The 23,908-nt window shown below is 45.3% G+C and overlaps 2 protein-coding genes across 2 annotated transcripts in view; one reads left to right on the plus strand and one right to left on the minus strand.

Annotated features, from left to right (window-relative positions):
* EIF3A (eukaryotic translation initiation factor 3 subunit A) overlaps positions 1-5,349 on the plus strand; it is a 33,820-nt gene extending 28,471 nt beyond the window's left edge. The window contains exons 20-22 of the mRNA XM_084754367.1: positions 2,195-2,396; positions 3,366-3,565; positions 4,166-5,349. Coding sequence (XP_084610493.1) covers positions 2,195-2,396; positions 3,366-3,565; positions 4,166-4,383 — 620 coding nt within the window. The 3' untranslated portion in view covers positions 4,384-5,349. The remainder of the gene's footprint in view (positions 1-2,194; positions 2,397-3,365; positions 3,566-4,165) is intronic.
* NANOS1 (nanos C2HC-type zinc finger 1) lies at positions 5,188-10,283 on the minus strand. Its single transcript, XM_084754388.1, has one exon. The coding sequence runs from the start codon at positions 9,950-9,952 to the stop codon at positions 9,158-9,160; it is 795 nt and encodes a 264-aa protein (XP_084610514.1). The 5' UTR covers positions 9,953-10,283; the 3' UTR covers positions 5,188-9,157.
* Between the last annotated feature and the right edge of the window lie 13,625 nt (positions 10,284-23,908).

A 23,908-nucleotide genomic window follows, 5' to 3' on the forward strand; every position in this document is an offset into this window, starting at 1 on the left:
TAACAAATTTATTTATGTAAGATTTACTTTATATATGAGCACTCTCTCGGCATGTACACATACCTACACTCCAGAAGAGTGCACCAGATCTTAGTGTAGATGGTTATGAGCCACCATGTGGATTCTGCGAATTGAACTGGACCTCTGGAAGAGCAGACAGTGCTCTTAACTGTGGAACCGTCTCTCCAGCCCCAAGTTCAGTTCTTAGTTACATGTGTGCGTACATGTGAGAAATCCAGCTGTTTGATGGAGGCCAGAGGCATCAGATCTCCTGGAGATGGATTGAAGGCAATTATGAGCCATGTTACCTGGCTGTGGAGAATTGAACTGTAAGAACAGCGTGCGCTGTTAACCACTGAGCCACCTCTGGCCTTTTGATGGTCCTTAAATCCACCTACTCTGATAGGGTCTGGGCCCTTTGGGCTCTTGCCCTATTAATTGGTTTCTCTCCTCCCCCCCCCCCCCCTTTCTTTTTATAGTACTCAGAATAATCCTTCCTGGGTTCAGCTCCAAGTAGCACCTGTTTTGCTTTTACTAGATGTGACAACTGTGGCAAACCTTTTTGTTTTTTCTAGCCTTAGCCATATTCCATCATTGAACTATGCAACCTTAAGATAAGTGACTTCTATGCCTTGTATAAGACGAGATTTACAGTATGGTAGTAAATTGTAGTTGCATCCTGTAGAAGGTTGCCACAAGCCTTGCAGGGTAGCATACGCCTGTAACCCCAGCCTCGGGGAAGTAAAGGCAGCTGGATCTCTTGAGTTTGGGGCCAGCCTTGGTATACAAAGCAAGTCCAGGACAGCCAAGGCTACACAGAGAAACCCTGTCTAGAAAAACAAAACAAAACAAAATTGCCGTGAGTACTGAGGAATTCTAGAAGAAATACAAGCTTAAGTGCCTTTATATTATTCTGTATATTATTAATATATAATTTGTCTCTTGTTGTATTTCTGTCTAAACCACTTGACTTGAAACAGTAATGATTTATAATAGTGAGTCCATGACCAGTAGTCCTGGTAAACCATGATCCACAAAGTTTGTCCAACATGTGTATTTTCCTTTTAAGATTGGAGATAGTAGTATATCAGCCCATGCTTGGGGGTCATTTGAACAGTTGAAGTAACTAGCAAAAATCACAGTACTAAGTAAGTAGGCCTTTAGAGTGATAGTTTTATAGCAAAAAGGCTGTTGTCCCTGAACTGAGTGATTGCAAAATTTCCACAAGTATTAATTTGGGATTAACAAATATTTGCAAATAGGCTGTCACCTTTAATCTCAGTACTCTGGGGCCACCAGAGGATCTTTGTGAAAGGCCAGCTTGGTCTAAATAGCAAATTCTAAGACAGCCAAGGTTACGTAGAGAAACCTGCCTTTAAGAAAAAGAAGAAGAAGAAGAAGAAGAAAAAAGAATCTGGATCTAATGAGAATTGACTTAATTATGGCAAGGGCGAAACAAGTTAATATAAACAATTTAAGGTTGTATTTTTGCACTTGTTGGAATGAGAGCCAGATACAATGGTGATGATTAGCTTTCGGCTATGATTTACTAACAGCGAGGACATAGCTTGTTTTGACCTTGCTGCTTCATGCGAAATACTGGGCAGAATCAAATCATATTGTAGGGTATATATTCATAATTTGTGGTCACTTTCAGGAAACTCTGTAGTTTTCTGCTTAACTGAGTTGTCTGTAGTAAAATTAGAACAAATTTATACTACAATCAATGTTCATAGCAGGAAAAGTTCAATAGTCTCTCTCTTGTTTTGTTTCGTTTTGTTTTTTTCGAAACAGGGTTTCTCTGTGTATCCTTGGCTGTCCTGGACTCGCATTGTAAACCAGGCTGGCCTCGAACTCACAGCGATCTACCTGCCTCTGCCTCCCGAGTGCTGGGATTAAAGGCGCGTGCCACCATGCTCACCTTCAATAGCCTCTTCATGAAACATTTCCAGAATGTTTAAACTTCATATACATAACTTCAATTGTTAATGACTAGCGGTTTGTGGATATGCATGACTTTTTAAAAAGTTGTGTTTAGGATAATGAATTAATGCTGAGATGCTTTCGTATAGGCTGAGGATAGCTCAGTTGATAGAGCACTTGCTTAGCATGCTTAAGACCTTGTGTTAGATCCTCAGCACTACACAAACATCCGTTCATGTTACAAGTAAAACTGATTCTTTCTATTAAATAGGTGGATGGAGAGAGAAAGAAAAGGCTAGAGAAGAGAGTTGGGGTCCACCTCGGGAATCAAGACCATCAGAAGAACGTGAATGGGATCGAGACAAAGAGAAGGACAGAGATGGTCAAGATCGGGAGGAGACCGACAAGGACCTGGAACGAGAAAGGGACAGAGAGAGAGATGGGGACCGGGAGGATCGTTTCAGAAGACCCAGGTTGGAAATGGCCTATTTGTGTTAAAAGGCTTTTCTGAAACTGTGCTGTGTGCATCCTAAATCGCTTTTGAGAAATAGTGTTCTCGTCTCACTCACCACTTAGATGGACATCAAGTAGACTGATTTACTGTCACCACCCCCATCTAGAGAGTGAGAACATGGGTGCTGAACCTGTTGGCTGCCTTCAGGTTAACCAGTCCAGATGTCTACATTCCTGCTTCTTAGAGCAGCTTAGTTGTCCTTAAGTTATCCTTTTTTGTTTGATTCTGAGAAGATGGCATCTTTCTGTATAGCTTAGGGTGACCTGTAATTCAATTTTTATTCATTTCTCCTATGTTGACATTTATAATTAGTTGACAACACACGTAGGTTATTTTGTTTTGTTTTTCCAAACAGGGTTTCTCTGTGTAGCCTTGGCTGTCCTGGACTCGCTTTGTAGACCAGGCTGGCCTCGAGCTCACAGAACTCCTCCTACCTCTGCCTCCAGAGTGCTGGGATTAAAGGTGTGTGCCACCACACCTGGCCCACACCCAGTTTTTATTAGTGGTAAAAGTCCTGGCTTGTTCTTTTTGTCTTAATGGCTTTGCCACTCGCAAATCTAGTGGGACAAGTTCTCCATACTGTTTAGCATGGATGTCAGCAACTTGGTGTGGATAGTGAGATGCCTATTGGGATATGGGTTGTGCTACTGTAGGATCTTTAGGTAAGTAGCTCCAGATGAGGTCTGTTTGCTCCTGTGCCTAAGATGCCAGATTAAGGTGTTAAACTAGATTTGTTTGTTTTGACTATTTGGGGTGGGGCTTCTTTGTATATCCTTGGCTGTCCTGGAACTCGTTCTGTAGGCCAGGCCGGCCTCAAATTCAAGAGTGCTGGGATTAATGGCATTCACCACCGCTGCCCAGCTGGTGTGTTGTTTATAATTACTCTGTCAAGAAAGAGAACTGAGCTTGTCTCTTTGAATGGCCACAGGGATGAAGGTGGCTGGAGAAGAGGACCAGCAGAAGAGTCTTCAAGCTGGAGAGACTCAAGTCGCCGTGATGATAGGGACAGGGATGACCGGCGGCGGGAGAGAGAGGATCGTCGTGATCTGAGAGACCTGAGAGAAAGAAGGGATTTAAGAGATGACAGAGACCGGAGAGGACCTCCCCTCAGATCAGAGCGAGAAGAAGGTAGAACTATTTTGTGGTGTAATGGGGGGCTTTATATAATTCGTATAGATTAATGTGAAACAAGTAACAGGAAATGCAATGCACTTAGTTATCAGGTTATGACGTAAGATTTCTAAGGTAAGTGTAGCAATAGACTAAATAATAATAAGCAACAGAAATTGATATTAATGAAAGTGGAGAAGCAGTATTATATAAGGTCCTGGTGGAAGAACATAGTATAAATGTGGAAAGTCAGGGCTGGTGAGATGGCTTAGTGAGGAAGGGTTAAAACCACCACCCTACCCCACCCCCACCCCTGCTTGATTTCAGTCCTGGGAATCCATATGGTAGAAAAAAAAAGCTCACTCCCTGAAAGCTGTCTTGTGACTTCCACAAACTTTTTTTTTTCTTTTGATTTTTTGAGACAGGGTTTCTCTGTGATAGCCTTGGCTGTTCTGGACGCACTTTGTAGAGCAGACTGGCCTCGAACTCTGAGAGATCCGCCTGCCTCTGCATCCTGAGTGCTGGGATTAAAGGCGTGTGCTATCACGCCTGGCTTATTTTTAACCAATAAAATAGTTCAAGCTTACACTTAAACTTTTTTTATTTAAACTTTTCTAGTAAGCTCTTGGAGACGTGCTGATGACAGGAAAGATGACCGGACTGAAGAACGGGATCCACCTCGTCGTGTTCCTCCCCCAGCTCTTTCAAGAGAGAGAGAGAGAGAACGGGAAGGCGAGAAAGAGAAAGCATCCTGGAGAGCGGAGAAAGATAGGGAGTCCCTTCGTCGTACTAAGAATGAAACTGATGAAGATGGATGGACCACAGTACGACGTTAGGTCCAAAGACGATGGAGTCAAACTTGTGGCTAACATAGGTTTGATCACATTCAAGGATTATTATACCTGTGCTTCAACCAGTCTAAATTGAATTCTTTAATGTTGTCTCACCATAACACAAAAAGCATGAACTTGTATTAATCATATATAATAGATTGATCATGCACTGTATTCACAGGAGGTTGGAAAACCATGCCATTTTCTGAAATTTAAGGTGTTGCATTATTTCATCAATCATTTGTTTAAAAAAAAACTAAAAAATAAAAATGTGAACCCTTGAGGTGTTAACACCTTATCTTGGTATACAGTTGATCTTACTTTTTTGATTTTGAAATATCAGATATTAATTTGGAATAAGGTAAGGTTCTCTTAAAACATTTGAAAACCCTTTAGGCCAGTGGATCTGACCCCTTTCCCATCAGTAGTAATGGGAACATACCTTCTTAGGTATTTACTATTAACTACATTTAGGCAGTTTATAGCTTCTGAGGAGTGTAGTAGACATTACAGACACTGGTTGTAATGGGGTTCTCTGTAGACTTTACTTGAGAGAGGTGAGTATGAAGCATTTTGTAGTCATCATCATGACGATGCTGCTCAAGTGCAGATCCAGAATAGTACAGCTTTGGATTCCTAGAGCATTTGGTAACCTGTTGTGGGTTTTTTTTTTTTTTTCCTGTTGCCAAAAGAAAACTGCTTTTCCACTAATTCATGCCTTTTAAGCATTTTAAATATGACAATATTTATAAATGTGTGGTTTGGAGGAATTGTTTAAATTCTTTTTCCTAATTTTCTTTCTTCAGAATAGATTATTTCAACAAGTAATTGTAGTGATGACTGTGTTGACTTCAATTTTGCAGTGTAGTAGCTGTGTTAAAGAGTAACCATTGGTCTTATTGAAGCCAACACAGAACTTGCTGCTGTGTTTCTTTTCTTCAGTGATAAATAAAATACTTACATAATTGATGTTAGTGTTGATTTGTTAATGCTACTATATTCCATATATTGAGTTTCTGTGAATTTTTATCAGTGCTGTTAAAATTTGTCATTGTATTACATAACAGTAACACAAAAAGCATATAGTAGCAGCTAGCAAGTTTGTGAAGTGCACTTGTTCATGGAAATACTGTCTTTCCTTGAAATGTTCTCTGAGGTGATACGCACGAGTTTTATCTGAAATTATGGAAAAAACCAATAACACAGTTGTAGGGGATTTTAGTCACAAACTTACTCTTGGTATAGGCTTAGAAATTACTAAATAGGGGTTTAAAATGTTTTTGCTGTTGGAGCTATCAGGCCAGAAGTACTGACACTTTTCTACTTAATCAGGTGCTTCTGCCTGCTGTCACCAAGGACTGATAATTCAGACATGGAATTTGGCTTGTGGCAAGAGAGCTTACTCAATCAAAACAAGTAAAAGTACTTATAGACTACTGGTTTTATTTGGGGAAGTAACCTGCTGTGTATGTGTTTACTAGTGAGCCAGACACTGATGGTACAGATCTATCTGATGCTGTTGCTTTGTGGTCTGCTCTTGGGTTTCTATTATCACAGCCTACCATTTATCACCAGCTCACTGGCATTTAACAGGTTAAAGGAAACCAGGATGTGCCAGGTGAGCCCTGTGGCTTCTGCAGCTGTAAACAAACGGAGCCTTAGAGCTCCTATAGCTGTGCTTGAAGGTGGAAAGAACCCTCAGAAGATCTATATGGGTCTTATCTATATACTGTCTATATGGAGTGCCAGCTTGGGCGGGTGTGTATGTGTCTCACACCTGTGTGTGGGATATTAGTCAAGATCCACCAGTGGGACACGGTTTGTAATTCCAGAACTTCTGTTGGGTGACGCAAAAAGACACTGAATTTTTCAGATCCGCTCTTCCTGGTGAGACCAAGTCTTATAAACTGCACTTCACCTGTTGGCTTTTCCCCAAAGACACTTTGGCTGTTCTATTTATAATAGAACTATGAGATATCAGAGGAATGTTTTTACCAAGAAGCCTCGACAACAAAATTAGCGACAACAAAATTAGCCTGAAATAGACACATTTCTGATAGTTTTTGAAATAACATGGTTTTGGTTTAATATATCTGACAAAAGTTCTAATCAAAGCTATTTAACTTTTGAAAAGGACTTTGTAGGAAAAATAAAGTACAAAAGTAAAAAGCCATTAGAATTAACAAGTTTGGACAAACAAAAGCAGGCTATAAAGCACAGCACAGCCTGTGCCCCTGCCCACAGGGATTACCTTTCCATGGTCGAGCCAGATCTACAGTGCATTCTTAGGAGCCAACCTTGTCACAGCATTATACAGTTAAACTTTATGGTCCACATTTCATTTTCCTCCTTACAATAATGGGTATTGTCCCTGGGGTTTTGTGCATTCTATCTAGGCAAGTGCTCTACCACTGAGCTATGTCCCTGGCCCCAAACTTGGGTCTTTGTAAAAACATTTATGAAATAACTGTGCTCCAAGGATTACTTAACCATCTTCTGCCTCCTGAGTGCCAGGATTAAAGGCACACACCATTTATTTTCTCTAGAACACTAGAAAACCAGTATTTTTGTTTATATTGTAGACGCTCAGTATTTGTTAGTTGGGAAACAGACTTGGCATGTGATGGGAAATGTGGTTTGGGGTACGTTTTCTGTGTGCAAGTACATGGAGGCCAGAGGTCAGTGGGGGCCCTCAGTCACATTCCACTTTAATTCAAACAAGGTGTTTTTTCCTCTCCAACCTGGAGCTATTGACTACCTGGCAAGTGAGCCCCAGACAGAGGGGCTGTGGCACAAACACAGCTAAGCTACCATTTGACTTAAGAAAATCACCCAAAACCACATATGAATGTGGAGGTCAGACTTCACCGAAGCTTGCCCACACAGGCTGACTAGCACTGGGATTATAAGTGTGCTGCCATTCCCATATTTTTATGTGGGTGCTGGGGATAGGTCCTTGTGTTTAGACACACTCTAATATGAGGACATTTTCCAGAGTCCCCCAAACCTTGAAACAGGAAGCCTATCTCCACATCCCTGGTTCTGGTAAGATGCCAGAAAATAAACGATGGCATTAGGTACATTCATTCATTGGTTCCGCTCATCTGTTTATGTGCTGGCACTACATTCTTGCCTTGGAAAGTATCTGATGGGATTACAGCAATTGAAAGAGCTGAATGAACGTGATTTTGGCGTTGAGAATACTGCTGAAAGGGCAGACCAGTTAGGTCAGAGGATGTGCATTTACATTGACTTGAAAAACTTCACCCCCACCCCCAAACAAATGGTATATTTTCTAGGAAAATAACAAGCTACTACATGTTTTATAACATTAACTTAAGGCTTAGGCCCAGTGGATGTGGTTAACTAATGGGATAGTTTTCTTCTTTGCTAACAAGGTCTTTCTACCAATCCCATCCCCTTGTATGTGGTATGAAGCGCCTCTCACCAATGGGGCTCACAGCTACCTATTTTTACATCAGCCTCTTTTACATGGGATGTTGTGAACATTGCTGCTTAGTATGAAAGAGTTTCACTCCCAGTATTCCCAGCTAACTCAGACTACTTTGTATACTTAATCTCTTGGCGAACAGTTTGCAGATAGTGGTGTTGGTGCATGTCTGAGTTTATCTCAATCCACCTCCATCTTTGCCTCTTCTGTCTTGATGGTAGGTAGTTAGATGCCTTAGTCCAGTATTCAGTGTCCTGGAAGTAAGGGGTTAGGAACTTTTGCCTCTTAAGATCTTTTGGGGTTCTCCTAGTAAGTGTGGAGCCCCACAATCAAGGTGGTTATAATACTTATATATCCAACCTCAATTATCAGAGCCTTGAAATGGTACACACCTTCTGTATATCTGAAGGCAGGCAGCCCAGAATAGAATCTTCTGGAACTCAGGTTATTGCATTATATGTCATTTTCCATTTTCTATTTAGGAACCCTGAAATTGAGCAATCAAGGTAGGTTAATACTGCTCTCAGGTTTCCTCCTTTCTGATCTTAGCATCAGACTATAAATGTTGGGCGATCAGGGTGGTGCATAGAGAAAATACTAAATAGGAGCTACACGGGAGATGACTGGACTCATATTGTCACTATAAATACACATCTCTTAAACAGCACCATTTCCAAATATGTACACGATATGATTAAGACTTGGCACAATTATTTTTAAGGGCGAGAAGGGCTACTTGCTAATTCTGTGTAATTATCTGATACATAAGAGGATAAGGAACTGCACTCTACCTGCTACAGACTGTGCCTTTAAGCCTCCCATCTAGGACAGAAACAACCACGAGGAACATCCTCAAATTAATACTAGGAAATGTACTAAATTGCTTTACCCGCAACCTTAAGGACAGACTAAATTGCATCAAACGATAAAATAGCAATTTTGCCAACATTCCATAAAATTGTAGTTTTACAGTCAGTTCCGAGGCTATTAAAAATACTCTAGACCTAATAAAGTGCCTCCATTCATAAGACGAAACATCCAAGATCAGAGACAATTTCATACAGATGCGCACCTAAACTGGGCCCACATACACAGTAAACAAACAGCGCCTCATTCACCACACCAGCCAGTGGCACACCCGCTCAGCCCTCATCGTTCTTGATGTGCGCTTTAGAAACTAGAGACAAAATTCAAGATTTCAACGTCAGAGACCCGACCACTCCACAGGAAAGTGCTGCGCCCCCTCTGGCTTCCCCAAAACCATTTCCACTGGGGAGAGGAGCGCGACCATGCCTGCAGGTGTCCGAAACCAGGCGCAGCCTGCTCCTAGCGCAGCTTCTTGCTGGACAGACTGTCCCTGGTGCTGCGCGGCGGCGGCGGGCGGGCGGCGGGCGGCGGCACTTTGGAGAGCGGGCAATACTTGATGGTGTGTGCGTTGTCGCCGCTGGCGCCGCACAGGGGGCACGTGTAGCGGCGCAGGACCGGGCACAGTACCCGGCCGTCGGGGCCCTTGAGGATGTGCGTGGTGTAGAGTGCCACCGCCTCCTTGTTGTTCCGGCAGAACACACACACCTGCAGCTCCGGTTTCATCAAACGCGCGGTGGCTGTCCCGGAGGCCGCGTGCAGACGAGGCTCAGCCGCCCACGCAGGGCTCGGCTCCTCGCGCGGCGTCACTTCGGTCGTGGAGGCGGCGGCGGCGGGGGGCGCGCAACCCAACAGCACGGCGGTGGCGCGCCCTGCGAATGGGTTCAGCTCTGCGAAGCGCTCCTCCATCAGCCCGGCCTCGGCGGGGCCGGCGCACAGCTCCAGCGCGCGCAGTTCCAACGCGCCTCCCAGGTAGCGGTCCCCGGCCCCCGGATCATCGCCGTCGTCATCCTCGTCGTCCTCGGGCGGCCCCAGCGTAGGTCCCGCCGCCGTGGTCCCGGGCCCCTCGTGCGGGGAGCCGCGGTCGCTAGCCCTGGTAATGAGCGTGGCTAGCCCCAGGTAGTCGTTCCAGAAGCTGAAGGGCTGCGGGTGCACCGGGCCCGGGGCGCTCACGTAGCGGGCGCTGGGCACGAGCGCCATAGCCGCGGGCGCGCGGGCGCGGCGGGGCGAGCGTGGCGCCCAAGGGAAAGCCTCCATGGGCTGGCAGCGGGCCGCGCGCCTCCCCGCCGCTGCCGGCACAGGCCGGACGGAAGGGGCACAGGAGTCTGCCCGCTGGCCTGCGGCGGGGTGGGGCAGCCTTGCCTCCTTTTATCGCTCCCGCTTTCCCCCGTGCCCCCTCCTCGCTGTCTCGGCCCTGCCCCCTGCGATCCTCCGCCGGGGCCACTGCGCCCGCGCCCCCGGACGGAGGCGGAGCGGAGGCGGAAGCGCGCTCCTCTCCAGACCCGCGCGCCTCCCGCGCCCCGCACGCTGCGCCCACCTCGCCAGCTGCGGGGCGCCTGGCATCCTGCGAGGGGGCGGGTGAGGCGCCGCCTCGGGCCCTGGCGCTCAATGGCTGCCGACCTGACTCCGCGGGCGCCGCTCGGGACTCTGATTGGTGGCGGCCGGGGAGGGGGCGGGCGGCGCTTCGGGGAGGGGGAGGCTGTACAGGGAGGGGCTGGGTGAGGCGGTGGCTGGGGCTCGCATTCGCCAGATCGTGGGGACCGGTGACCCAGCTTGGTTTTCCCTCTGCGGGGTAGTGAGGGTGTCGTGGGCGCAGATCGCTTTGGAGCCACTGGGATGCATGCATCCACCTGCAGCTTTGGCTGGACTGGGGTTGACCGTCTGAGGCCACCACTTTCTCTTTGCCTTTCAACGTCATAAGCAAGAAAAGCAAGAAAAGCATGGGTTGGCAGAGCTAGGCTCTATCTCGCCTCAAAGCCCAGCTAGAGACCCAGTGACTTCGTTTGGCACAGTGCTCTGGAGCTCTTTCCACAGACTGAATCCTCCCTCGCACAAACCTTGAGGCTCAGGAGGAAACTCACTGTTGTACTTACACGGTAGTGAGTAGTGGAGGATCGCAGCAGGTCCAACAGGTGTTCAGAAACGGGGCTGTAGGCTGTTTAGTTACTTAGGTGATGGTGGTGAGGACTGGGCTAGAAATTGTTTCTACGGGCCAGTTTTGGTGAGTTACCTCTTCCGGGGCCTTTTATTGAAGTCTAGAGTCAGCGCACCTTGAAAAACAGCGTATCCAGTGCTTTGAAAGCAACATTTCCTCTTTTTGGTAAAACTCTGGAGAATTAGGAGGGAAAGAGGTAGCCTTGCGCTTATGTGGAAAAGAGGTGACTTAAAATGATAACAACCTCAAAAATTTTCAAATTTAGGAAAAGGCACTGAGGGCTCTTTTGGAGTGTGACCTAGAATCAGGGACAGAAAAATGCCTTCTCTTTGTTGGCTGGGCATGTGAGAGGACTGCTTTTGTTTTTCTCACTCTGTACCATACAGTGGCATGGAAGCAAGATGATAGGATCTCTAATGTCAGGAGCTTTTTTTTAGGTGGCAGGCCACAGTCATGTGCCTTGCTGTGCCTGGCACAAGATGCTCAGAACTTGGTTCTGGCTTGGATTAATGTTTAATGAATGTGAATGTGAATGAAACAGATCATTGGTGAGAAGAATCTTTGGGATCATCTAATCTAGTCTTGACAGGTAAAGAAAATGAGATCACAGGAAGAGATGGACTTCCTGAAGGTCAAACAGCGACTCTGCAACACTCGGGGCCCCATTGCTCTTGGCCAGGTGACCTCCTCAAACACCACAGCACAGAAGGTTTTTCAGGCTATGTCGGTGTTTGCATCTGTGGGGTTGCTGAAAATAGGTGAGTTGGGATGATGTGGCTTTGCCTGAGCCCCTGCCTGCAGGGAGCTGTCCAGAACCCCCTGGAGGGGCAGGGGCAGGGCAGAACCAGAAGCAAGAAAGACACATCTGTTCTGATCAACTGCCAAGTCAGGGCTTGAAGATGTGTGTTACATGTTCTTTATCCTGCACTTGGCAAGGTAGTTCCTTTTCAAAGTTTGTGTTGGCATTCGGGTTCAAAGTCACTTTTATCCCACTCCTACACACACACCAAAACAAGTGGTATAAAGACTTGTATTCTGTGAATGGAAAATTCCATTGTGTACATGTATCTATGCAGCCTGCATACTTTCAATACATGTAAAGTTCTCAAGCTCTGAAGAAGGGGAGTCCTATTCTGAGAAACACTTAAGCAAAGTTTAAACCTCTGGTTACTATGTCTGCTTCCTCTAGGTCAGGCTAGATGGAGGAAGGCAAACAAGAAACAGGCCTTTTGCCTTCCTGCACTTCTTTTTTTCTTTCTTTTTCTTTTTCCTTTTCTTTTCTTTTTTTTTTTTTAAAGATTTATTTATTATGTATACAGATTTCGTTATAGATGGTTGTGAGCCAACATGTGGTTGCTGGGAATTGAACTCATGACCTTTGGAAGAGCAGTCAGTGAGTGCTCTTACCCTCTGAGCCATCTCTCCAGCCCCTCTTTCTTTTTTTTTTTGAGACAGGGTTTCTCTGTGTAGCCCTGACTATCCTGGGCTCGCTTTGTGAACAGGCTGGCCTGGAATTCACTGCAATCCACCTGCTTCTGCCTGTTAAGTGCTGAGATTAAAGGCGGGCGCCACCACTCCGGCTTCTCCACATGTTTCTTAGCCCCTGGGTTGAGTGAGAGTAAAGCTTAAACTTTTATTGTGTTTTTGTGTGCTTATCCCTGCCTCTCCCCCCCACTCTCTCCCTCCCGCCCTCCCTCCTCTCTCTCTCTCTCTCTCTCTCCGCCCCCTCCCCCCCCCCCCCCGTGTGTGTGTGTGTGTGTGTGTGTGTGTGTGTGTGTGTGTGTGTGTGTGTGTGTCTGACTGCAGCATGAGTGTGGAGGTCAGAGGATAGCTTTCAAGACTAAGGTCTCTTTGAGTGCTTTTCAGGGACTGAATTTAGACTGTCGGGCTTGCATGGCAAGTGCTTTTAATCCCAGTACTTGAGAGGCAGAAGCGGGTGGATTGCCCTATGTTCCAGGCCAGCCTGTTCCACAAAGTGAGTTCAGGAATAAATTTTACATGAATAAGATCAAATGCCTTGTCTAGTTCCTGCAGCCTGAAGGCATGGTCTTCACTGTGCAGAGAGGTCCTGGGAGGGTGTGGAAGGAACATGTGTTGAAGCTTCCACTGACACCGTAACTCACTGAATTTAAGTAGGTATCTGACTCAGAAAAAAAAGTCTAAAAGTGGAGAAAAAGAACATGAAGGATTTTTAAATGCTCTTAAATGCATACATGGCTTCTACACAAAGGGAGATTTTGCTGTTAGTGAAGAAAAGAATGGGTGACTGCTCCAGTTCTGGGCTAAATATTTACTTTTTTTGTTACTGACCGTAGGCCTCAACCTGGTCATGAATACTCCAGCTTTCTCTGAGGCAGAGGAACATATAACAGACATCTTCCATGAGGTGGAACTACCTGTTATTCACTTTCCAAGAGTCTGGAATGCAGCAGACAGAAATAGCCAGAGTGTGAAAGGGTTTGTTTGTTTTGTTTTTCATAAAATATACTCATCCATTGGAGGCAGAAAGACAGGTCAGTGTGTATGTCATCTCAGCTCCCCTCTGGAGTGTACTCGGCTGGCCCAGTCAGAAGGCTCTGGTAGGCAGGGGCTGTTTGTGCTGTGTTCCTCTCTCCACACGCCCTAGACTGACTGTTTCTTTTGCTCGAAGCAGAACTGAGCCGCGAGAGGCTGCACACAGACTAGGTGGGCTGAATTCTCCAGAAGCAGGAGGTCAGTCCTGGGCAACGAGACAGTTTGTTTGTTGGGCAGTGGTTCTCACTAGCCTTCCTGCCAGCCTCGTGAGTACCTCAAAGTGCTTCTCCCTACCCACTGCCCAACTATAGGCTTTGCAGGCAGGCCCTGTGAGAGGCACTGAAGGGATCTGTTTGAATAGCCCTGGGGTTAATGCTTCTGCCTTCTATGGCTCTGTAATTTTACAGATGGACATTCATACCTGGGTGAAGTGGCTTTACTGGGCTCTGGTGGGGTCTTTGAAAACACCTGCAGCCTTGGATGAGGGACTTAGGGTCTCTGCGCTCCAGTCTCTTCTTGTGAACCTTGAAAGGACTCCTCAGGGAAATGCCAGACACCCTACCCTGACTTCCTAATTCTGTTTCACTTTGACCTTGTGACTTGCCACAGGTTTAAGCCAAGCAGGGATATCTCACGTTCATGGTTCCCGCTGAGTGAGAGGCCAGTGATCCATTCCTGCCCCTGAACTTGAGATGTAAGCAGATATCGGTTAGAAGGAGTTTTCTCTTTCTGTGTATGACAGAAAGCTGCATCCACACAATCTGAACAGTACGGCTGTTTAAGTAAGGCCTGAGAAGGGACACCACCAGTTGACATGCCTATATGAATGGGAGAAATTTCACAAGGTCCCATCCCCAGATGAAGAAGTACGGATAATTAATTAATGGTTGCTGAGAGAGGAAGTCTTCTCCAGGCATGAGCCCCATAGGCTATCCAAACCCAGGTATCAGCTCTAACACAAACGGGTGTTGATGCTTGGTTTTTGAACTCTCATTTTATTTGAGGTATTGAAACCTCTTACTCCCTTCTACCAACCCCTAACCCTGGGTATGAGAATGAAGGTTAGTAAGGAGAGGAGGTACAGACCCCTTTACTTCTCCTGGCTGTTTAGGGGTAGTAGGGTACTTTTAGGGCAATACCAATTTCCATCAACAGCAGGTGCAGCAAGGAGTGTCCTCTGAGCCGCTGCGTTGAAATGTTTCTCTCCATCTGCCACACCAGTCTCTGGTTTCTCCAAACTGCTACGCACTTCACACCACCCCCTTTTATCTTCCTCAGAGTCCTAGGCCACGTCCTCTCCCTGCTGCATGGACAGGCCGATTTACCAGCCGGCAAAGACACGAGGACAGTTACCAGCTTTGGACAAACTGAAATTCAAACTAAAATTCCACACTGGGATTAAAACAGAAACATTTACATAACACAACTGAGTTTACAAAGAACCTAAAACGTCCATTACATAGGAGCAACACTAAAGGGAGCCCGCAGGTTACATTGATAAATTTATGCAATAGTAACTAATGAGTAAGCTGGGAGGATGGCGCACGCCTTTGATCCCAGCACTTTGGAGGCAGAGACAGGTGGATCGCTGTGAGTTTGAGGATAGCTTGATCTACACAATGAGACCCCATCTAAAAAAAAAAAAAGAGGAGGAAGGAGAGAGAGAGAGAGTGGGGAGAGGGAGGGAGGAGGAGAGGAAGAAGAGAAAGAGGAAGAAGATGAAGAAGAGAAGAGAGGAGAGAACAAGAGTAGAGGGGCAGAACGAGGAGAAAGGAGAGGAAGGGAGGAAATGATGTAAACACAGCATTCACATATGGCATTCTCAAAAAAAATTAATGTAATAAAAAGCTAACAACTCAAAGTACCAGGAAACCCCTTCCTCAGCTCAGATAATGGATGGAGTAGATCTAAGGTAACAAGGCTTCACGATAAAGCTGGCACAGTGGTGGGTTATGAGAAATCGGGTGTCTTTGCAGTTGCAGCACTTGGAATTGGGTCCTCTTACTTGCAGCTGGCTTTGTTCCTCTATTGGAACTTTGTGGTCATATGAAAACGTATTTGTCACTTGTCAAAAGGTATGCTTTATTCTGGCCAGACAGGTGTCACGTGTGTCCGATCTTTTTTTTTTTAACCTCCCCCCACTTCCTTTTCCCCTGTTTGAGCTAAGGTCTGCCTGTGCAGCTCAGGTTGGCTTCGAACTTGATATGCCCAGGCTGGTCTCTAATTCAGGATCCTCCTGCCTCCACCGCCTGAGTGCTGGGATTAAGGGTGTGGGTCACCTTGTCTTGAACGACATCAGGATTCTCTGTGTGTGCGGACAAGGGCTGGAAGGGAGTCAGGAGAATCCAGTCAGAGCATCTTTCCTCACCTTCTGCCATGGATACAGTCTCCCAGCTAAGGGGAGTGACTTCACTGCCATGAGTGCCTGACAGCTCACTTGCCACAGCCCGTGGGGCCCAAGGGCTTAGCTGCAAATAAGTATCAGTCCGAGCCTTGCACCTGTGCCTTTCTTGTTCCAAAGATGCTTCCTTTGCCTGTACCCTTTATGCCCCTACAGATGATTGAGGTGTTTCTGGGGGCTTCTGGGATTTCACTAGGGGTTTGGGAGATGGGCAGTAATAACACACTGTGGCAGGAGGAGATGGGGCAAAACTAATTATATCCTATTCTGTGTTAGGGAGGTCCTCCAGTCAAAACCAGATCTATATAAATGCTGTCTGGATGTCTGTCCAGTGATGAGCTTGGGTTAAGTGAGTGAGCATTTCTTTAGTTACATATGACATTAAAAAAAAAAAAGACAGCTGGAGTTCGCAGTTGTATTTGAAGTAGGTTGTGCCTGGAGTGGATAGGCTAAAGAGCCGATGTCCCTGGGCCATGGTGTTGATACTAATGGTAATGGGAGCCTGAGGGTCACTAGCCATGGCGGTGCATAGTTGGAGCATTTCTGAACTCCTCCCCAGCAACCGCAAGCCTGGTACCTGTTTCACAGACACGAATGTGGGGTTTAGATAGGCTGAAAACATGTCCAGCATATTTTAAAAAAAGATTTATTTATTTATTTATTATGTATACAGTGTTCTGCCTGCATGTACACGTGCGCACCAGAAGAGAACCCCAGATTTCATTATAGATGGTTGTGAGCCATCATGTGGCTGCTGGGAATTGAACTCAGGACCTTTGGAAGAGCAACCAGTACTCTTAACCTCTGAGCCATCTCTCCAGCCCCATTTCCAGCATCTTACAGCTGACTATCCTTAGCCATGGATAAACTGGGTGATGTGTTTAGAATTCCCTACACCTAGCCCCACCGCCCTGCTCATGCACCCACAAAGAGACCATCTTCTTCCTCCCACTTATCGTCGGTCCTGCTCTGACAGAAGTGGTGAATGCAGAATGGGATGGTCACCTTAGAAAACAGGTTTATTTAGTTCACTTTGGTATGAACAGTGTGCAGGGTATAACTAAAGAACTGTCTGCAGTTATATTGTTTTTATTTTTAATTAAACACAGGCTATGGGAATAGTTCAGTGGTAGAGCACTTTGAGTATAGGCAAGGATCTGGGTTTCATCTCCAGCACTTCAGAAAAAAAAATGAGAAAAAAATCAGACATACAGCCAAACCTAGTGGTACACACCTGCAGTCCCAGCACTGGGGAGACCAAGGCAGAACAATTACAAATTTGAGGCAAGCCTGGAAACAGTTTTCTCAACTTAAAAACAAACAAACAAACCACCAAACAAACATAAAGTTAGTCTGTGTCCCATTAATTCTACTGGAGAAATGAAAATACAGGTCCCTACAAAGCCTTGCACACAAACATTCTCAGAGCATCTCTCACTCAGAACCTGATACTTTACCAGGTTTACCTATTGGGCAATAAAAACCAAAGAATGGAACAGTCTTCAGCATTAAAAAGGATCAAACATGGAGCAAATAAACGAGCCTCAAAATATTGTGCACTGGGAGAAGCCAACATACTAGAGGTGTTTGGTGGTCTATGGCAGGTGGGATGGGCTGCAAACAGGCATAAAGGACCTTCTGAGAGTGATGGACGTGTTCCTAAACTCAGTGGTGGTGAGGTTTGCACAACTGTATGAATTTGTAACCCATTTATTGGGTAAATTTTATGGTGATACGCATCACACCCCAATAAGGTTGTTACAGTTGTTCACAGCAGCATTATTTTCTATCTATCTATCTATCTATCTATCTATCTATCTATCTATCTATCTATCTCTGTCTGTCTATCTATCTATCTGTCTATCTATCTATCTATCTATCTATCTATCTGTCTATCTCTGTCTATCTATATCTATCTATCTGTCTGTCTATCTCTGTCTGTCTATCTATCTCTGTCTATCTCTATCTATCTATCTATCTATCTATCTGTCTATCTCTGTCTATCTATATCTATCTATCTGTCTGTCTATCTCTGTCTGTCTATCTATCTCTGTCTATCTCTATCTATCTATCTATCTATCTATCTATCTGTCTATCTCTCTCTGTCTGTCTATCTATCTATCTATCTATCTATCTATCTATCTATCTATCTCTTTACAGCCTGATCCCAGCCCTCCCTCTTCCCCTACCAGCCCTACCCTTATGCCCCTCTCCTACCATTGCCCTCTTTTCTTCCCAGAGAAGGGGAGGCCCCCTAGGAGTATTAGCCCACCCTGGAACAGCAGCATTTTTAATTGCCCCAAACAGTAAACAGCTTAAATGTTCATAAGCAGTAGAATGGATAAGATCTGATATGTTTATTCAGTGGATCCTGTTGAGCAGTATTAATGAGTCAATTATAGTGACATGAGAAAAGGTGGCACCAGGAACATAAGGGAAATGACAGAAATATAATTGGAGAAGAGTGAACTGCGTGGCATTTCCATTTTGCTAAGATAATGTTAACAAATAGTTTGTAGGTGGCCTTCAATTTGCCTTGGACATCTGCTCTGGGCCCAACATACCAAACTGGTAAAGAAGATTTTTAATGGCAGTAATAGGGTTTTGGGTGATTGCAGGAGCTCTAGTAACCAATTAACTAAGTTGTAAACAACTAGTTAATCTGTAACCAACTGACAGGTTGATTGAGGAGATCATAGCCAGGTAATTTATTTTCTGTGTCTTACCTTTGTTTTCCTGTAATAGCTGTCTGATGTTGGTGGATGGTCTCAGAATCACCTCTGGTTTTACTTAAATACACACTACTCAACATAGTTGGCCTAGGAAAAAGTTCCTTCCCTCCCTCCCTTCCTCTCTCCTTTCTCTCTTTTCCTTCCCTCGCTCTCTTCTTTCTTTCTTTTTTTCTTTCTGGAAAGGGTCTCACTATGTAGCCCCAGTAGGCCTGGAGCTCACAGGGAAGTGCTTGTCTCTATCTTCAAAGTACTGGGATTAAAGATGTGTGCCAACACAGCCAAGGAAAAATGTCCTTTTTTACTCTAAAACACAAAACAAAGTGCTGCTTAAGGATGGCAGACACACACATCTCTAGAGAAGAGAGAAGGGTGCTTGGTTGCTACTCAGTCGGTAGAACAGTAGAGTGCCTAGAGAGTACAAGAGCCTGGGTTCCGAGATTAAAACTCCTCTCCCTCCCTCCCTCCCTCCCTCCCTCCCTCCCACCCTCCCTCCCTCCCTCTCTCTGTCTCTCTCTGTCCCTCTGTCTGTCTGTCTGTCTGTCTGTCTGTCTGTCTGTCTCTCTCTCTCTCTCTCTCTCTCTCTCTCTCTCTCACACACACACACACACACACACACCCCTCAGAACAAAGTCAAAACGACCCTGGGGATCTTAGGGTTTTATTGCTGTGAAGAGACACCGTGACCACAGCAACTCTTATAAAGGACAACGTTTAATGAGGGCCCGCTTACATAGTTCAGAGGTCTAGTCCGTTATTGTCATAGTGGGAAGCATGGCAGACAGACAGACATGGTGCTGAAGGGTTCTACATCTGAATTGGCAGGCAGCAGGAAGAGAGGTGGACATGGCCTGGCTTGAACATCTGAAACCTCAAAGCCCACCCCCAGTGAACACACTTCCTCTAGCAAGGCCACGCCTACTCCACCAAGGCCAGGACCTGCTAATAGTGCCACTCCCTGTGGGCCTGGGGGGCATTTTTATTCAAACCACCACAGGTATCATTCTAACATATTACCAGATGTGCTTCCTGGGCTGGGTGATTAGACTTACCCCCTCTTCTAGAATAGTGGTCAAAAGCCAGGTTTGGGGGGTCCACACATTTGCTCACCTTGGAGGTCAGCAGTGGGTCTTGACCATCCCCAGTAGTATTGTAACACAGACCCTCCCCCCTTTCTTAATGGTCACACTGGGTCTACCTGGTTAGTCCACACCCATTTCTTTACTTGGTCAATGGACCAGGAACCTTAACCCCATTTCCAACTTGATTTCCTCCCCTTTGCCATGGCAGGTAATGTACTTGCAGGTTTGATGGCCGTTCTTCTTCCTCCTGTGCTGTCTGGGTGACTTCATCTGTAATAGGCTCTTCCCCATCTCAGCACTTGGGAGTTTTGGGTGGACCATTCTTGGCTGTCTTTTAGTCCGACTGTCCTCCACGTTGCAGAACTCTAACAGTATCCAGAGGCTGTTTGTCAAGAGTGACTGTTTTCTTCTCTCCAGTATCTGCCACTTGTCCCTTTTAGGTGAAGTCATCCCTGAGTGAGGCCTCTCTAAAACAACTGAAGTTCTTACCTCTTGGTATAGTTGTGAGGATCTAGTGACAGAACATAGCAAGTTCTCCTCCACAGTGTCTGTATTTTTTTTAAAAGAGAAATTAATTAGAACTTTGTATTGATACATAAAACATAAAGATTATGCATGTTTATGGGTTACATGTTCATATGTATACAGTATATAAATCAGTGCTATTAAAACCTGTCCATTCTCCCATACATCTATCATTTCTTTATTTGAAAAAGATTTATTTATTATGTGTACAGTGTTCTGCCTGTATGTACATCTGCATGCTAGAAGAGGGCACCAGATCTTATTACAGATGGTTGTGAGCCACCATGTGGTCGGTGGGAATTGAATTTAGGACCTCTGGAAGAGCAGTCAGTGCTCTTAACCTCTGAGCCATCTCTCCAGCCCCCCATCTATCGTTTATGTTCGCTGAGAACATTCAAACTCCTTTCTTCTAGCTCTTTGCACATACACCTTTAAAATCATTTAAATAAACAATTGCTTGGTAGGAGAGTCAATACCTCAAAGGCAAAGGTATCTTTTTAAAAAATATTTATTTTATTTTTAAGTGTGTGTGTGTGTGTGTGTGTTCACATGTTCATATGTAGAAGGTGTCCATGGAGACCAGAGGCATCAGATACCCAGGAGCTGGAGTTATAGGTAGGTAGTTGTGAGCCACCTGGTATGGGAATCAATCCTCCTCCTCCTCCTCCTCCTCCTCCTCCTCCTCCACCTCCTCCTCTTCTCCTCCTCCTTCTTCTTGTTATCATGATCATCATGATCATCATCATTATTATTTTGGTTTTTTGAGACAGGGTTTCTCTGTGTAGTGTTGGCTGTCTTAGACTCACTTTGTAGACCAGCCTGGCCTCACGCTCACTGAGATCTACCTGCCTCTGCCTCCCCAAGTGGTAGGATAACAGGCGTGTGTGACCTCACTGGGCTGAGTATATGCTCGTAACTGTTGAATCATCTCTTCAGCCCCAAAGGTACTTTTTAATGAAAACTCAAAAATAAAAAACCTTTAAATTATTCAAATAGTAGATTCATTCATGCTATTAAAATTAAAAATATGCATAGAATTAATATTTTTCTTCTGATCTTGCCCATCTGTGTCATTCCCTCTCCAATAGTGACTCATAGGACACAAGCACTACAAAGGGCAGGAACTTTATTTATTTAGACAAGGTCTTACAGTGTAGAGCAGGCTGGCCTGGAATTGGTATAGATTTGAAGGATAGGGATTCAATTGTGAGGTTTGGATGGTGGGCTGGTGATGGAACCAAGTAATGAGTTGATGCTTATTATCTCACTGTTTAAAATATTCTACATAAATCCAATCAATTGTTATTATATTCCAATTCTTGAGTGTATGGACCATGTGGTCAAGTTAGATGACTTCACAGAGCATTTAGTGGGTCAATGCTACTGCATGGGGTTAGGGCTTTTACAAGCATTCATACACTCACGTGCGCGCGTGCACACACACACACACACACACACACACACTTTTTTTTTTAGTTTACTGTAGTTGAGGTTCCCACATATGCTGCAATTTGCCTGATTTCGTTGCATGTCTTAGAATCTTTCCAGATCTATATAAATAGAACTACCACATTCTTTTACTGCTGTAAAGATGAGCCATAGTTTATTTAAGGGGCGCTGACCAGTGTCCCATCTCTCTTGATAGGACTGGCCGGGGTGTGTGTTGGGGGGAGGAACCTCTTGCTGATGGAGCACAGCACTGTGCACACTAGAGAAGCCAGTTGATGTTTTTTGTTTTCACTACCATGTCAATCTTTGAATCTTTGGGCCTGGCCACATTATACTCTTGTCTATAAATCTAGCCTGGGCCTATTTTATCTGTTTGGCCAGCGGTTTGGCTGAGCCACACAAATAAGGTATGCATAGGGTGGGTTGTTGGTCTGTAGCTGCTGCCTCCTCCAGGCAGCCCCATGTTTTAGGATGTTTGTTCCTTGGGTGGACCATCCTTGGGGCTTAGGACTCTTGAGTTTCTGAATCTTAAGGGAGGACTGAGGCTCTTTGGAGTCAGCTACACTTCCCATGGATTCCTGGGTCCTCTTCTGGTCCTACTGGGGCTGTGATGGTAATTGGGTACCAAAGGGATGTTGTAATCTGCTCTTACTGTCTGTCCACTGTGCATACTCATGTCATTTTTGCCTTTATACAAGTTGTTTCATTTGCTACAAATATTCTTTCCTTCTTCCTTGTTGTCTTTTAAAATTTTTTTATTTTCACTTGGTTTTTCAAGACGAGGTTTCTCCATGTAGCTTTGGCAGTCATGGAACTTGCTCTGTAGACCAGGCTGGCCTTGAACTCAGAGATCCACTTGCCGTTGCACTTGTTTCTGCCTTTGGAGTGCTGGAATTAAAAGGCATGTGCCACCACTGCTTGTCTCTTTGTTACCTTTTAAAGCTCAGCTTAAATGCTCCCAGGAACTTTCCCTTTTTTTTCATACATAGTGGAACTGGCCACTTTCTTTTCTTAGTCTTAAGGATTTCGCTCTTGCTACCTGGTAGTCACAGGAAGAGCTGATGCAGGAGACTCTTTTCTTGTTTGTTTGTTTGTTTGTTAAAGACAAGAGTTTCTCTGTGTGTACCCTTGGCTGTCCTGGAACTTGCTCTGTAGAGCAGGCTGGCCTCGAACTCACAGAGATCCGCCTGCCTCTGCCTCCCAAGTGCTGGGATTAAAGGCGTGCACCACCACACCCAGCAGGGGGACTCTTAGTACCAATTCTGGCCTTTGAGAATCTTGGAACAAATGTCTATTTGGGGAGGAAATCTAGGGGCTGCAGAATGAGCGTGGGAACAAAGGGAGGGATGAAAATCCTAGGACAATCATAGGGCTTGGGATACCACAAGGACTGGGTGACAGCACTTGTGCATTATGCCCAAGGCCTTGTAGTCAGCATCTAGCACTGAGGAGAAAAGAGAAACAAGAGAGCACAGAGTTGGCTGTGCTGAGGGAGCTCCTTTTTAGCTTGGCTTCACGCGAAGGAATGAGAACCCAGTGACAGGAATTTGAATTTGACCAGTGGAAGTCTCTTGTTTCTAGAAAAAGACTAAGTGAAATGACAATCCAGATAATCACACACATCTGCAAATTACTGCACCCTCCAGCACACTCTCCATGTTGGGAGTTACTCAGATGAGCCCAGCACTGGCCACTTTTCTAGGGGTGTGACCCCACAAACAATGGCTGTCTAGGGGGAAGCTGGAAAGGAGGCAATAGTGAAAGGGCTGGAGTTACAGCTCCAGCTGCAGTGTTTTGTTTTGTTTGAGAAAGGATCTCATTATGTAGTTCTGGCTGGCCTGAGCTCACTATGTTGACCAGGCTGGTCTCAAAACTCATAGGGGCCCACTTGCCTCTGCTTCCCGAGTGCTGAGATTAAAGGTGTGGCCACTGCACCTGGCTGAGCAACAACAACAACAACAACTTCTTCTTCTTCTTCTTCTTCTTCTTCTTCTTCTTCTTCTTCTTCTTCTTCTTCTTCTTCTTCTTCTTCCTCCTCCTCCTCCTCCTCCTCCTCCTCCTCCTCCTTCTCCTCTTCTTCCTCCTCCTCTTCTTCCTCTTTTGTTTTGTGAGACAGGGTTTCTTTGTGTAATAGCCCTGGCTGTCTTGGGACTCCCTTTGTAGACCAGACTAGCCTCAACTCACAGAAATCAGCCTGCCTCTGCCTTCTGAGTGCTGGGATTAATGGCATGTGCCACCACGCCCTGGCTGAACTTCTTTATGCAGAGGGGCAGCTGCTTTCTAGAAGCCTATTTACTCTCACATTCCACACATTTGTAACAGCATTTTAGAATTTGGTTTCTTTTTAAAATTTTAAAT

Source organism: Acomys minous (genome assembly GCF_964271855.1).
Source record: "Acomys minous genome assembly, chromosome: 2".
In the NCBI taxonomy this organism is placed as follows: Eukaryota; Metazoa; Chordata; class Mammalia; order Rodentia; family Muridae; genus Acomys; species Acomys minous.

What these genes read in the sequence shown, in the direction of transcription:
- NANOS1 (XM_084754388.1), bottom strand. Translation starts at nt 9,952, where the DNA reads ATGGAGGCTTTCCCTTGGGCGCCACGCTCGCCCCGCCGCGCCCGCGCG.